Consider the following 14722-nt stretch of genomic DNA (forward strand, 5'->3'; position numbering starts at 1 on the left):
CTGACCTTGCCTTGGTGACGGGCCTGTTGCCTTAAGCAGGGAGCTGGGGCCGGCTTTGACAATGCCTAAACACCTGACAAATCTTTCCAACCTGCTTCCTGCCAGTGATGTAACACGTCGCTTTAAGGATGTGTGCAGATGGATTCACCATGAATGTTCTCTGAGCTCCACCACCGTTCGTTTTTGTAAACAGCTCAGCTTTGTAGGACGGTCTTTCTCGGCCTTTTGGTTCTTTGTCACCTCAGCTTTTATTTAGAGCTCGGCTCAAATGCTTTCTCCCCAAGAGCCTATCCCTCACCACCCTGACTAGAAAAGCCCCCAGCCTACTCTTACTTCCTTTTTATCCCATCACCCTATTTTTGTTTTCCTCACAGAGCTTGTCAATATCCGGCATTATTTGTTCATCTGTGTGCCTGTCTATCCCGACTAGAGTGGAAGCTCCCTAAAAGGAGGGTTATTCCCAGTGACGGCCCCTAGCAGACTATAAACATCCAATATAAATACAAATACGAATAAATGCGACACGCCTGAGATTACACAGCAAGTCAAATGTAAAGCTGAGATTTGTCCCCAGGTCTCCCAGATGCCCACCCCCCCACCATGTCCTTCCCAGCATGCTCGGTAAGTGGTACAGCCAAGATCTGAACCCAGGACTCCAAAGTCAACATGTTTACCACCAGGCTTTACTCTCTTCTCTCCAAAATCAACTAGAATATAAGTTCTAGAAATGTGCTGTCCAATATGGTAGCCACTAGCCATGTGTGGCCATTTCAAGTCAGTCAGTTAAAATTAAATTGAATTTAAAATTCAGTTCCTTATCACGCCACTTCAAGTGCTTCGCAGCCATGGCTAGCAGCTACCGTAGCTGACAGAGCAGATAGAGGACATCGCCATCACTGCTGAAGTTGTCCTGGACAGCATTGTTCTAAAAGAGCAGGACCTCATCTGCCTTGTTCACTATTTCCCCAGCACTTAGAACAGTGTTCAATTCATATTTTTTATTAGGTGAGTGAATAAATGAATGATGATACTTTTGTGGAGAATCCCTCCCCGCCCCCTGCTCTGCAGCTGATCCTTTCATCCCATAGGGAAGGATGAGGCCAGCAGCGTGGAGGTGACATGGCCCGATGGCAAGATGGCCAGCCGGAATGTGGCCAGCACGGAGATGAACTCAGTGCTGGAGATTCCCTACCCGCGGGATGAGGACAGACTTCGGGACCAGGCCCCCCTGGAGGTGAGCAAAGGCATCTGGGCCTCAGAGCCAGAAAAGCAAGCCCCACCCATGGGCTGAAGCTGGATTCCCAGGAATCTGCAGACTTTGTTTCTAGAATGATGGAAATCATCTTAGCAAAGGGCAGGCTTCATAGTGACCCCTCCATGCGTAGTTTGCACACCAGTGTCACACCCACATCTCTTCTGCTCCTCGCAGAAATCCTGGCGTATTGGAAGGGCAAGCATTTTTCACCCATTTTATAGAGAAGGAAAACCAAGACCAAGAAAGAGAACCCACCAAAACCGCACAGCCATTTGTGAGCAGAGTTAAGAGTTGGCCCCAGGTCTCCTGCTTCACTTCTGGTTCTTTCCAAAGCTTCTGACAAAGCTGTTGCTTCTGAGGGTGGGGCAGAGCCTCTGGGGGCTCCTCAGGGAAGAGCTCTGGACCACTCTCTGGAGAGGATCACGCCATTGTAGATAACAGGGGCCCACTTAAACTCACACAGAAGAGGGGGCTTACAGGAAGGGTTCTAGAGGAGCTCACAAAATGCAAGGGATGCTCAGGGTGAGAGCCATGGCAGCTCAGTGGCCCCAGGAGCTCAAAGACCTTTGCCATTAGTGCACTGGCTCTGGGGGGAGAATTATCCTTCCCCAGGAAGCCGCACCAGCACCCCATCATTTGTCTTTTCCAACAGTCAACATTTCTGTCTTGTGTAAAGTATTCTGTTTCGAGTCCCCAGCCACCCCACCTCCAGCCACCAGCCTGCTGTCTCTGAGACCTCCACATAGACACAGCAAAGCCTCCACAGCCCGGCGTGACCAGGCGCCAAAATCTGTCTCAGCCTCACTTAGTTCAGCTTTTAGCCGCGAAGCCTTTGAGTCCCTCCTCCTGCTGGGATGTCTACCTCTTGTCCAGCCAGCCCTACCCAGAGGTGGGGGACAGCCTGGCTTGCAGGCACCCACCCCTTGTGAGTGGGCAAGGTTCTCAGAGAAGGCAGTGCGGGGAGTGAGCAGACACCTCTAAAAGCTTCTCCACCCCTCTCTACACTTTGCCTTCCTGAGACCCAGCCTGTCTCAGGGTGATGCCACAGGAGGCACAGACTCTGTTAGGTGTCCCGGCGCAGGCGTGTGGACCCCATGCAAGGGGAGTGAGCAGGAGTTTGCACGGGTCTGTTCGTGGCCTCCCCGCCCAGTCTCCTATTCTCAGTGCAAGGGAAGGGGCCTGGCAGGAAGGGGATCTCCCAGGCGCAGAGCTAAGAGCAGCCCTCATGGTGGGGTCAGGGTGACAGCTGCTCTGCGGCTGTAACTAGGAGGGGACCTGAGATGGGATCTTCTCAACTCACTCGTGTCTCTGCTTCTGCCTACCTTGCAGTGCGGCCAAGGATTCTCCCAGCAGGAAAATGGCCATTGCATGGGTGAGTTGCCTGCCGGTACCAGGGGACAAGGCAGAGGCCAGACTCTCACTGGGGAATGTCAGCCTGGGCCCTGGCAAGGCTCAGGTTGCAGACAAGGGGCGGAAGGGTGAGGAGGCGAATGTGTTGTTTGTCCCTGAGGCTTCAGATGCCAAGACAACCGCCAGGTGACTCGGCAAGGTGGGAGCGGTGGTAGTGACCAGCAGGCTGAATCACTGCAGCTCTGGGAATTGGCAGTGCTTCCCTGCCATGCATACAGAGAGCATGAGCGGGGGACAGACGCACAGCCATCCGGACAGAGCTCACAGGGAGGCCTGGCTCCCAGGGGGCCGTGGGGGCTAGGGCGGGCGTGCGTCCCCCCTCCAGCAGAACAGCAAGCAAGGGGGCCGGTGAGCAAGGGTGGGCATGGCTGGGGGGCACTGGAGCAAACCAGAATGCAGCATGTGCTCACAGTACAGAAGGGAAATTACAGCCTTGTGCAGTGCTGGCGGGCACGTAACTACAGCATGGCCAGGCTCCGTGAGGCAGCTCTGTGAGGGTCCAGGGACCTTCTAAAAGTCCCCCGAGGGTCTGGAACGGGCAAGGGGCAGCCTAGAGGCTCAGCACCCAGAAGGTCTTCAACCCAATGTCTTCCATCCCAGGGACCAGCAACGAGGGGTCAGGCCAAGGATTCCACCTGCCCTTTAGATGCCCAGGCAGCTTTCTTCCCAAGTCCCCTCTGCAGATACTCATCAGCCCCAGGTGAATGCGTTTGCTACTGAGATGCAAGAGTAAACAAAAGGACGCAGTCCCTGCCCTCTTGGAGCTTAGAGCCAGTGGGAGGGGCACACAAGTAAACAGCGATGACCACACAGCCTGAGCGGGGCTGGGGTGGGGGGAGGGGAGGGGACTGTGGGAGCACAAAGGTGGGATCTTAAACCAGTCTAGGGAGGGTCCAAGAAGGTGTCCCAGAGAAAGTAAGGTGTGAGTTGAGACCTGAAGGGTGATGAGGGGTTCGCCCAGCAGAGGGGAGAAAGTGTTCCAGTGGAGGGCGCTGCATGGGCAAAGGACCACAAGTGAGAAGTGGAGGAGGATGGCTCGAAGGGGGGCTTGAGGAGGAAATTAGTCCCCTCTGCTCTTCATGTCCCCACAGACAGTGCATGTACACAGAAATTCCAGCTCCTTCCCCATGTGCTGGGCAGACCCCATGACACCCCCAGTGCAGCCGCCGCTTCCTTTCACCATCCAGCAGACATCTGTGTGCGTACTACATAGCACCCCGCTCGGGGAGCTGGGGGTGCAGGCCAAGCACCTGCCCTGGAGGGGCGTCCGCTCTAGTCTGGGAGACAGGCCACAAACATGTTACCTGAACACCGGAAGAGATGAGTTAAGAAACCTTCAAGCAAGGTGCTCTCTGAAGACTCTTCTAGATGGCGTGGACAGGGAGAGGACCTTTGAGCTGAGACCTGAAGGATGAGAAGGGTCCAGGCACAGAAAGACTGGAGGGAGGAGCTTTCCTGGCAGAGGGAAAGGTGGGAGCAAAGACCAGGATACAGGTAAAAGGCTTGGCGTGTCAAAGGGACAGGAAGAAGGCCAGTGTGCCAGGAGAGGATGGACGAGCCAAATGCCAAGTTAAGGAGGCTCTTGAGGCCCTAGAAAGGTGTCTGGACTTTGCTCTCAGGGCCCTTTGCAGTTAAGCAGGAGAGTATAGGCCAAACCAGCAGACATGGGGCACATAATCAACTGAGCAAGGAACCGTCTGGGAGCCATCTTTGTTAAGGGCAACATAAGCCGCTCATGACACTGGAGGATACAGAAAAGACAGGACTCTCTTGATTCTTCCGAAGGAGTGAGGGAGGCTGGATGGGGTAAAAAGCATGTGGTTCACATTTTCAAATGATCACCTGGTTGCTGAATTGCAGATAGAATTGGAGGGAGGGAGGAAGCCAAGAGGCCGGGAGGGAGGCAGCTGCAGAAATCCAGGCAAGAGCTGCTGGTGGTTGGGGACAGGCTGGTGGCAGAGGAGTGAGAAGGAGGTGGCCAAATGGGAGAGGTGCTGTGGGGGCAGAACTGACAGGATCTGTTGTTAAATCGCCGGCAGAGGTCAGGCAACCAGAGGAATCGGGGATCACGCTGATGTCTGCTTGAGCAGCCAAGTGACTGACAGTGGCGTTGATTGAGTTGGGGAAGATGGGAACGGGGGCAGAAGACGCTTGAGGGCCAGGGGGGATCTAGAGTTCCATTTGGACCCAGTAAGTTTGAGATGCATGGTAGACAGATTTACAAGTCTGGAGCCCCAGGGAGAGGTCGTGGCTGGAGCTGGAAGTTCTGGAATCATCCATATATGAAGGGACCACCTAGAGAAAGTGTGGTAGATAGAAGAGAAGACCCCGGACCAAGCCTGAATGCCCCCCACGTGTAGAGGTAAGTACAGGAGGAGCCAGCCTAGGGGACTGAAGCGAGGAACTTGAGGCCCAGAGAGAAGAAAGGACATGCCCAAGGTCACGGTGGGGGAGGGGTGGGTAGCAGAGCCTGAGCAAGGATCCACTGCCCACAGCCCCCAGTGAGTGGCTCCCCTTGCCTTTCAGACACCAACGAATGCATCCAGTTCCCATTCGTGTGCCCTCGAGACAAGCCCGTGTGTGTTAACACGTACGGAAGCTACAGGTGCCGGACCAACAAGAGATGCAGTCGGGGCTACGAGCCCAACGAGGACGGCACAGCCTGTGTGGGTGAGTGGAGCCCCTGCCATAGTCCAGTAGCAAAGGGAACTTGCCTTCCACTGGGGAGCTCTGGGAGGCCCCAGATCCAGGTCCCCAGCCCCTGCCTTCCCCTGGCTGGAGGGAGTCTCCCTAGACCCTCGTGGGGTCTCCAAGGAAGACCATAACAGAGGCTTGGAGAAGCCCTACCACTACTGCCATCATCTGAAGGGCCCCTGGGGCGCTGTGTCCTGGCCAGAGGCTATTGCTCTTCTTGTTTCTCCCCTTCTCACATTTCCTAAAACTAATGCTCCTACCTTAAGCTCAGCCCACCTTTTCCTACCTGGGATATAGACTAACCCCTACTACTCACCTTTGTCTGAATTTCTGAACTGCTGTTTGTCTTCTTCCTCCCAAACGCTTCCCCGCACCCACACCCCACCCCCACCCCCTTTCTCCTTTTCCCATTTTCTATCTCTCTGCCCCATGCTTTTTGCAGCTCAAGTGGCCTTTTTAGGTGGGTATCCTTCTGCCGCCTTTAGAATCTCTGAGCCTCTCTCTCGGGCCTCATCTCTTTCTCTAGGCCTTGGACTTTGCCTTCAGTTATATGCACTTTAAATTCCATCAATAAAGGAAAAAACAAAAACAAAACTAACAACCTTTGTGGTAAACTAAATCTCTCCCACTGCCTGTCTCTCTCTCCATGCCCAGTAGATTCCGCTGCGTGCTCCCTCTGAATGGACCGCGGGGGTGGCCATCTGTGAAAAGGGAAGTTTGGGAGATATTTGTGTCACCTTAGTTGTTTGTGAAGCTTTCTTTGCATGCTTTCTGAGAACATGTTTTTTACCCCATCCAGCCTCCCTCACTCCTTCAGAAGAATCAAGATAGTCCTGTCTTTTCTGTATCCTCCAGTGTCATGAGCGGCTTATTTTGCCCTTAACAAAGATGGCTCCCAGACGGTTCCTTGCTCAGTTGATTATGTGCCGCATGTCTGCTGGTTTGGCCTATGCTGCTTCTGCTCTGTGGGCCCTGACTGCCCGTGGTAGAGAAAGCCATATTGGGGTTGGTGGTCATAATGGGAGAGGGAAAGGGTGGCCCTTTGGGACTCTTGATAAAAATGTTAAAATTTGAACTTGCGAAGTCTTCCAGCCTCTTTCTGGAGAAATCATGCCAATAAAGTCTCTGCTGGGTGTTAGTGTCTAGCTAGTGAAAAAAAAAATGTGTCTGAGGCAAGTAGAGCTGGTTGGAATGCTGAATTAGCAGCAGCCCTTCCATCACATGGCCCTTGGAAAGCAACTCATGAGATAGAGAGAGCGTCTGCCCCAGGCATAAGCAGTGGTTGGGTTTGTGCATCAGTGTTCACGTGTCAGGGACTGGGGTTTGGACCAGGTAAGGGATGTGGGATGAGCAAGGGACAGACATGGAGTGCTCTGAAGAAGTCACTTCTCCACTCTGGGCCTCAGTTTCCCTCATCTAAATGACAAGAGAGTTGAGCCTAAGGGCCCTTTCCTTTCTAAGACCCCCTTAATATGTGGCTGGACATAGGCGTGGCTAGTGTCAGGTTACCCTGCTTTCTAGAAAGAACCTTGCAATTTGGTCTCCCCTGAAATATTCTTGGAAACGTGGAAGCTCCTGGAAGCTTCACCTGTGGGAATGATGTAACACCTTAGAATACTTTCATGACAAGCTTCAGTAGTGAAGGTGTGTTATAAATCACAGATCTACTCTTTATGGGGAGAAAAGGCACCCCAAGATATAATAAAATCACACTTAAGAATGCACCAAGCCTTTAAAAAATATATTTAACAAAAAAACTACCGTTTTCTGATATAATAATAATATGCCCATAAATCACAAACTATTAATTCCTCATAGCTAGTGCTGTTTTTACACTCGGAATAGGAGCTTAAATGAAAAGTTTTAAAATAACAACAGCTACAGTTTCACAGAAAACTTTTCTTTTTTCCACTTAAAAATCGCTCCACTTCTGGGAAGCCCACTCCTGTGTGTTGACATGGAATTAAAGATCTGAAAGGGCCCCAGAGATGAGGCTCCAGAGAGATGAAGTGATCTGCCCAAGGTCACGAGCCAGCTGGTCCCCGAGCCGAAGCTGGAGCCCTCTGCCACCACCGCATCTTGTCAGGGGGGTAACAGACAGCGCTGTCCCCATTCACACTATTCCCTCGTCATTCTGGAAGATGCTGCCTTTTTAGAAAAGAACAAGTGGATCTAAGATAGTGAGATAAGTAAAACCCAAAGCCCACAGAGGTGGTGGTTCCAAATGCAATGGCAAATAACAAGATAACAGTGTCCACTGATTGCTGCACACACAACACGAGAATTAAGGGCTAAGACAGCTAGTGTGACAGCCTGACAAGGACATCAGGAGATCCGAGGTGACAGCAAACTTCAGAAGATGCCTTATAAGCAATAACCGTGAATTCCTGCACACTGAGTTTCTTATAACTGGGTATATTTGTGTGGTTTTACCCTTCTTGGTGGGTGGGGCCAGATGAGTTAAAAGAGGAGTTCAGAATCCCTCCAGCTGCTAAGAGCACAACTGCAGTATCCTGACTCCAGGGTAAGAAGGCTTTCCGTTAGATTCATTCTTTCATTCATTCAGTCTTTCAACAAATATTGGTTGAGCACCTATTATGTGCCAGGTACTGAGCTAGGCTCTGGGCATGCAATGGTAAGTGAAGGTGACATGGTTGCTGTCCCCATATTGCCGTCCTCCAGCCAGATGGAAGAGCCCAGGGCACGGGATGGGAATGGGACTCAGAGAGGCTTTCTAAAAAGTCGAGCTAAATTCTTGGATTGCTGTACCAGAAAGCTAGCTCTCTGCATTCGTTCATATATTTATTCAACAAGCATTTATTGAGAACCGCCCTCCCGTGTGACAAGCACTGGGTCCCTCCCATGAGGACTGTGACAATGAGGGCGTCAAGTTCCCTGACCCAAAGATGCTTGTGTTGGAAGAAATACGAGGCTGAAGATACAGAGGACAGGCAGGTACTGAACCAACTCAGCATCACCTGCCCCCAAATAACAGACCTCCCCAGTGGGCCAGGAGCCCAGGCTTTCCAAGCCCAATGCCTCAGTCCAGTGTGTTTACTGGTCTGTGCTGAACCAGCCACGGATGGGTGGGCACAGAGCCGCACCCAAGCTAGCCAGGCTCAACGTCACTTTTTCTTCTAATTTGTCTTGCCCCGAGGCCCCTGGGCGCCCAAAGCCTTGCCTTTCCCTTCTGAGCACAGACAATTCAGTCTTTTCTTTGTCTGCTAGCCCCACTCAGGCTCCTGAAATCTTTGTTGGCTTCTGCTGGACCTGAGTTTGTAACAGAAATAGCAAATGCCTTCAGGGGCTGACAAGTAATAGAATGGGCTAGAAGGGATTATGCAAATGGAGAGCTGGAGCCGCTGAAGGGGGAGCCTTTACTCCAGCAGAGCAGAAAGATGGGCCACCATGGCCAGAACTTCCCATTTTTCAAGAAAAGCCACGTAATAATAATACCATTTTTACTCTGCCCAAGAATGCTCCTCTTCCCAGGAATGTACCCCTTAAAATGACGATAATAGCTTCCATTCAGTGAGCTCAGCATGTCTGGGTCAGCTCTAAACTAGATAGGAATCAACTTGTTGAATCCTCACAACAATCCCCGGAGGAAAGTGCTGTAATCATCCCAGTTTTACCGAGACGCATGCTGCTGGAAGGGGACGGAGGAAGGACTCTGTCAGGGCAGTCTGTCCCCAGCCTGTGCTCTCCCTTCTCCATTCGGGCTGGCTGGCTGGTTACACAAAAGCACCGTCTCTCACGCTGCCCAGGGTCAAGGGGTGGGTTGGGTAGAAGAAATGGGGTCCCTGGAGGCCCAGGATCTGAGACAGTCTCCCCACAGTGACATTCAAGCTGCGAGAAGAAATGGCAGTACAGAATTGAGAATCACCCACGTGACCTCTTCAGGCGTCTACTCAGCTGCCAGCCCTGTTCTGGGGAGGTGCCATTCTGAGGGCCAGGAGTTTGATTTTGTGTCACTCTGGCTGCTATGGCCCCCTCCCAGGGTCTGGGCATCGCACCCTGACCGGCGCCTGCCACTGGACTGCAGCTCAAGCAGGGGTTCCGCTCCCGCCTCTGAACAGGACCCTTGGTCATCATTCCACAGTCACATGGAGACAGGAGGACGAACGCTTCTTTTTCTCAGGGAGCCAGCTGGGTTTTTCCAGCAGATTCCAGAATGATACCCCTCGTCAGACTCTCAGCCCAGGAGGCAAGCCTAGTCCCTCCCCTTCTCTCCCTCCCCGGGGTCAGCCATCATCTCTCTCCTCTGGTGTGGACCAGACCCCAGCCACATCCTGTCAGGGGCTGATGTTGCATCTCCTTAACAACAGGCACATCCTAGGAGGAGGAGGAAGGAGGGCGAGAGAACACAGGCTGGTTAACTCCACAGATAATGCCAACCCTCTCCTTCAGCGCTTGTTGTCTGAAGTGGCCGAAGGGTAGGCCATCAGAGAACAGTGAGAAGCAAGAAGAAAAAACCCTCCTGGGGGAAGGGAGCTAACATTTACAGAATGCCTGCCGTGTGCCAAAACCGTACATCTCCATTAATCCCCAAACCCATCCTATGGGATAAATGCTATTATTCTACTTTATGACCAGAGAAACTGAGGCTTAGAAACAATAAGTTACCCAAGGTCACACGGCTAGTTAAGTAACTGACACCTGGGCAGATTACTTAACCAGGTATCACTCGGCATACGCTGGACACCAACTATGTGCCAGGCATGGTTCTAGTGGCTTGGAATGTACATCTGTGAACATCACCGGCAAAGATTCCTGAAAGCCCTGGTGACATACGGCAGGCATTAAACAACATAATAAGTAAAGTATATAGTATGTTACAAGTTAGGTGGGAAGGAGGAAGCAGCCTTAAGGCAAATCAGGAGCGCTGAGATAGGCAGAATGCCATCCTAAATAGGGTGGCTCAGGGTAGGCCTTGCTGAGAAAGAGGTATTTGAGGTAGGTGAGCTGTTTTGAGCCTCAGTTTTCTTATCTGTAAAATGGGGATAATACCTACCACATAAAGTTTTTACATTAAACAAGATGATATAAAATACTTGACATAGGGCCGGCCTGGCACCTAGTAAGCCCTCAATAAATCAGAAATGTTATCAATATTACTAAGTAGCAAAGTTCAGGATGGAGCCTAGATCTATTCAGTACCAAATCTCATGTGGCTCCCAGCACAGCCTGCCATGGCCCAGGTCAGCGGGGGCCCGCAGTGTGGGAGGTTTGGAGGACGTTGGCCGCCCACAGGGAGCTGAAGCAATCTCGGGACCGAAAATGGCCATGAGGGAGCAGACCAAACCTTCCCGGGGCCTGGGCTGTGCTGAAGCGTTCAACTTCGTTCTCACACGGTGCCATTTCCCAAGAAAATACTCATAAAACGCGGTAAACCCAGCAGGGAGGGCATGGCACTGACTGAGCTACACGGAGCCGGAGTCACCAGGAGCTAGTGAACCGGCCCAGGGATTCGACCCCGACCAGCACAGAATCCCAGATCATTAAACACAGAGGCACCTGAGACGTCATCTAGTTCTGCGCCATCCTTCTCAGATGTAGAAACGGAGGCCCAGAAATGAGCAGCGACTTTCCTGAGGGCCACAGCCTAATTGGGAATCTGACTCCTGCCTGGGACTCCTTGCCTCACTCTGCCTCCTTCTCCAGAAAACTCAAAGTATTTCAGAAGCACAGCTGCATCAAGCATTTTAGAAATATGAGGGCCGGTGCTTGTCCTTTCTATCCTGCTGACACAGAATCAAAGTCAGGGGAAGTGCCCACCAAGTGAATCCAGGCACCGTGCTTGGACCGTGGAACACAGCCAGGACGAGAGAGCCAGGGGGAGGTACCAGGTGCCGAGAGGGTCCCGATCAGCTGAGAGAGGGGAGGCTGCAGACGGGGTCAGGAGCACAGGGGATGAGGCTGGGGACAGAAGGAGAATCTGTGTCACCCCTTCCCAGGAAGTCCTGCCCGGAATCTCATGACCTCAGCATGCCTGCCCACCTGCCTTCCAGAAGGGGCCCAGAATAATTCCCGTAAAGGTAACTCATTGTCCTTCTTCAAGGCCAGACCCAGAGAAGTCACGAAGGATTTATCCCCCAGAATCATTTAACACCCCCTGCAAAAAGATCTAAGGGCTGACTCTCCTCGCCCAGCCCAGCCCTGCGTGTGGAGCTCCGGGGGAGGGACAAAAGCACAGTCACGTTCCCAGACTGCTGGTGGGGACAAGCAGAGGGACACGCTTAGGCCGAAGGGAGGAAAGCAAATCCCACATATACCTTCTCTGCACTTTCCAGTCCCCAAGCTCAAGATGTATAGGCCTTGAAGGCAGACACAGAGAGGACAGAGGGAGAAGGAAGCCGGGAGCTCGCAAAGCTTCACCCAGGGCAGAAGGTGTCTCGTGTGTCAAAGACCACATTCTTTCTTACAGAGCTGATCCCCAAACCCTGCAGCCCTCCCTCCCTCCTTCTTTCCTTCCATCTCTCCTTAAAATTCTCTCTTCACCCTGAGACTATGGGATCAGATGGACTCAGGCTTGAATCCCAGGCACCCCACCAACGCACTCCGCAGTGGCCTTAAACAAGCGGCTTCACCTCTCCGAGACTCGTTTCTTCATCCACTGCAAATGGAGGCATAACCTCATAGAGCTTTTGTGAGGCTTCATCGAGATAGAGCGTATAAGGTGCTCAGTACACTGCCCAGATCGTTAAAATGCAGATATTATTATGAAATCTGTTCCAGGCCCTTTAACCTCCTGCTTTCGCTTCTAGCAGTGCCTGATTTTACAACAATCCATAAGTCATTAACTGGGGCGATGTTAGACCTATAAGAATCTTTCCCAACGAGACACAGCCATCACTCACAGTTATAAATGTGGAGTTCATTTGGGGACCGGCCTACACAGCATCTTCCCTTTGAAGAGCTCCAGTCCTGTATTTAGACCTGCACTGGGGAGCACAGGGCCAACCAGTATCCCTCCATTCACCTGCTTCTCCACGGTCTGCGAACATCCGTCTCAAGCCAGGCAGCCCTCTCCCTCACCTCTGATCCATCAGTCATCTCCCTATACACATCTTCTCTGTATCCATCCACTTATCCGTCCGTCCATCCACCTATCCATCCACCCATGGTACTTCACCCTCTAGGACCCCAGGGCCAGACTTTCTGGGCCAAGCACTCAGCCCCACAAGGATTTACCACCTCAAAGTAATGGTGCCCAGGCAGGGGCTGAGTAGGGTCAGGATGTACACTTCCTCCCCTTCCCTCCCCTCCCAGGTGGAGATCATGAGCAGGGCCACAAGATCACGGCCGGGGCAACATTATCAAAGCTGCCTAGTGCAGGGGATGGCCTGGGGTCACCATTTAATTCAGTTACTCGGTGACCACTTACCTGTCTGTGTCTGCGTCTGCCTAAGCTGCTTCTCAGTGGCACGTTGCCCCAGGGGCCTGAGGACCTCATGTCTGTATGTTCTTGTCTCTTCCTGCCAGCCTGTGATGGGCTGCACTTCTCGTTCACCTGCCAAGGGTGAGGCACTGCACCAGGCACTTGGGGTGGGGGAGGGAGGTGGTAGAAATAAGTAAGACAAGATCCCCGCCGCCCCCCGCCAAGAGTTCAAGGGGAACTGGGACAGGAGGAAGGCCATCCCCACCACAAGGCCTTGTAAGCGGTGTATAACATTTCCCCTTCCAGGGCCTTGCTCAGCACAGCTCTCAGGTGGTAGCTGGTCCGCAATCACTTTTCCATTACAGAAATCGATAACTTGAATTACTCCAAAATAACCAGCCCCTTCGTGCCCCTGCAAATCTAATTTTTCTGTGTCTGCATTTGCCCACATGCTTCTCTCTGAGCCTGAAATCTGTCTTCATGAGTCAATCCAGGCAGAACGGAACCTTTTGTCTAACTGTGACACACAGGAACAGAATAAGAGATGGATTTGGGATCGGAGACTTAGGTTCAAGCTTTCGCTCCGACACTAACTAGCTGTGGGCGCTCGTGAAGCCACTTAACCGTCTAATTTCCTCATCTATAAAGTGAGAATTCAAATATAACCACCCACAAGAGCGTTAAAGAGCAAAATGGGATAATACTGTACAGGAGCTCCTCGCATATATTAGGGGATCAGTGAACCCTTGGATTTTGCTTGTTCTATGCAAGAATCTGGAGCCTGGCTATAAATCTACATCGTGAGGCCACAGTATAATGAGATCCTAGTGTAACTCCAGCAATAACAATACCTTACATTGGAGAAACAGATTATCATTTACAAAGATGCCTTCTCACAACGCTCCCATTCTGCAAATGACAAGCTAGACTCAGTGTGGTTAAGCGGTTGACCAGGGGTCTGCGGACCGGTGCAGCTTTCTGACCCCCTCCATACCCTTCCACCTCCTCCATCATCCCTGTCAAAACCACGAGTCCCTGTGCAGCTCTGGGACGCGAAGTTCTGCGGTCCAGCAGATGCTGAAGTGACAGGCCCTTTAAATAGCCTCTTAGAGGAAGAACTGTGCGTACAGCACAATCTGCTCTCAGTGCCGCCGGGAGAATAAATCCTCCCAAAGTCGCCTGAGCAGGGTTCTGTGGAAACCTCGGAAGGCTGGACTTTGAAAGGAGGGAAAGAACACCTATTTCATGCCAGGCACATTCGTGGCCAGCTTCTCACCGGCTCCTCAAAACCAGTTGTTCTTAACCTTTTGGGGGGGTCACATACCCCTTTGAGAATCTGCTGAAAGCTGTGGATTCTCTTCCCCAGTTGAAGGTACATCGTTCTGCATACAAGGGCAAGGGGTCAAGATTAAGAGCTCCTGGCATAAACCTGGGCTGTTCTAAGATTTCCTTAGGTACCAGGGACCTTCTTTTTTAAGTGCCCCACCCCTCATCATATCAAACATTTCCATACACATCCACAACTCGCACTAAATCACACACACACACACACACACACACACACACACACACACCTCGAGTTAAATTGCAGTTGACTGTTTGACAATGTTACATTTTGTAGATATGTAATAAAACATTAATTTCAGTTTTGTGCTTTTCCTATTTTGAAGCCAATGAACTTTCTTGGTAAATTTCATTGAAATGTATCATACTTGTAGAAAATATGCAAATCTTAAGTGTACAGCTCCATGAATGCTCTGAACGTGAGCACACCTATGTAACTGCTGGAGAAACAGCTCATCAGGAGTCCCCAGAAGCCCCCAGGCCCCCTTCCACTCGCTGCCCCCCACCCCAGGGCAGCCGCTATCCTGACTGCTAACACCATAGATTAGTTTTGCCTGTATTAGAACGTGTTATACGTGCAATCATAGAGTTCATACTCATTTTGTGTCTGGCTGAATTCATGGAACCGATCGACTTTT

General features: G+C 51.7%; 1 protein-coding gene across 2 annotated transcripts in view; it reads left to right on the top strand.

Moving 5' to 3' along the window:
• Window positions 1-6491, top strand: part of CRTAC1 (cartilage acidic protein 1) — a 135093-nt gene extending 128602 nt beyond the window's left edge. Inside the window, exons 12-15 of one of the 2 annotated variants that reach the window (XM_065893874.1) lie at window positions 1089-1234; window positions 2585-2627; window positions 5192-5335; window positions 6159-6491. In XM_065893874.1, coding sequence (XP_065749946.1) covers window positions 1089-1234; window positions 2585-2627; window positions 5192-5335; window positions 6159-6190 — 365 coding nt within the window. In that variant the 3' untranslated portion in view covers window positions 6191-6491. Of the gene's footprint in view, window positions 1-1088; window positions 1235-2584; window positions 2628-5191; window positions 5336-5801; window positions 5943-6158 lie in introns of those variants that run through there. The other variant, XM_065893873.1, reaches the window with a different exon arrangement.
• The last annotated feature ends 8231 nt before the right edge of the window (window positions 6492-14722 follow it).

This window comes from Phocoena phocoena, chromosome 16 (genome assembly GCF_963924675.1).
Source record: "Phocoena phocoena chromosome 16, mPhoPho1.1, whole genome shotgun sequence".
Taxonomy (NCBI): domain Eukaryota; kingdom Metazoa; phylum Chordata; class Mammalia; order Artiodactyla; family Phocoenidae; genus Phocoena; species Phocoena phocoena.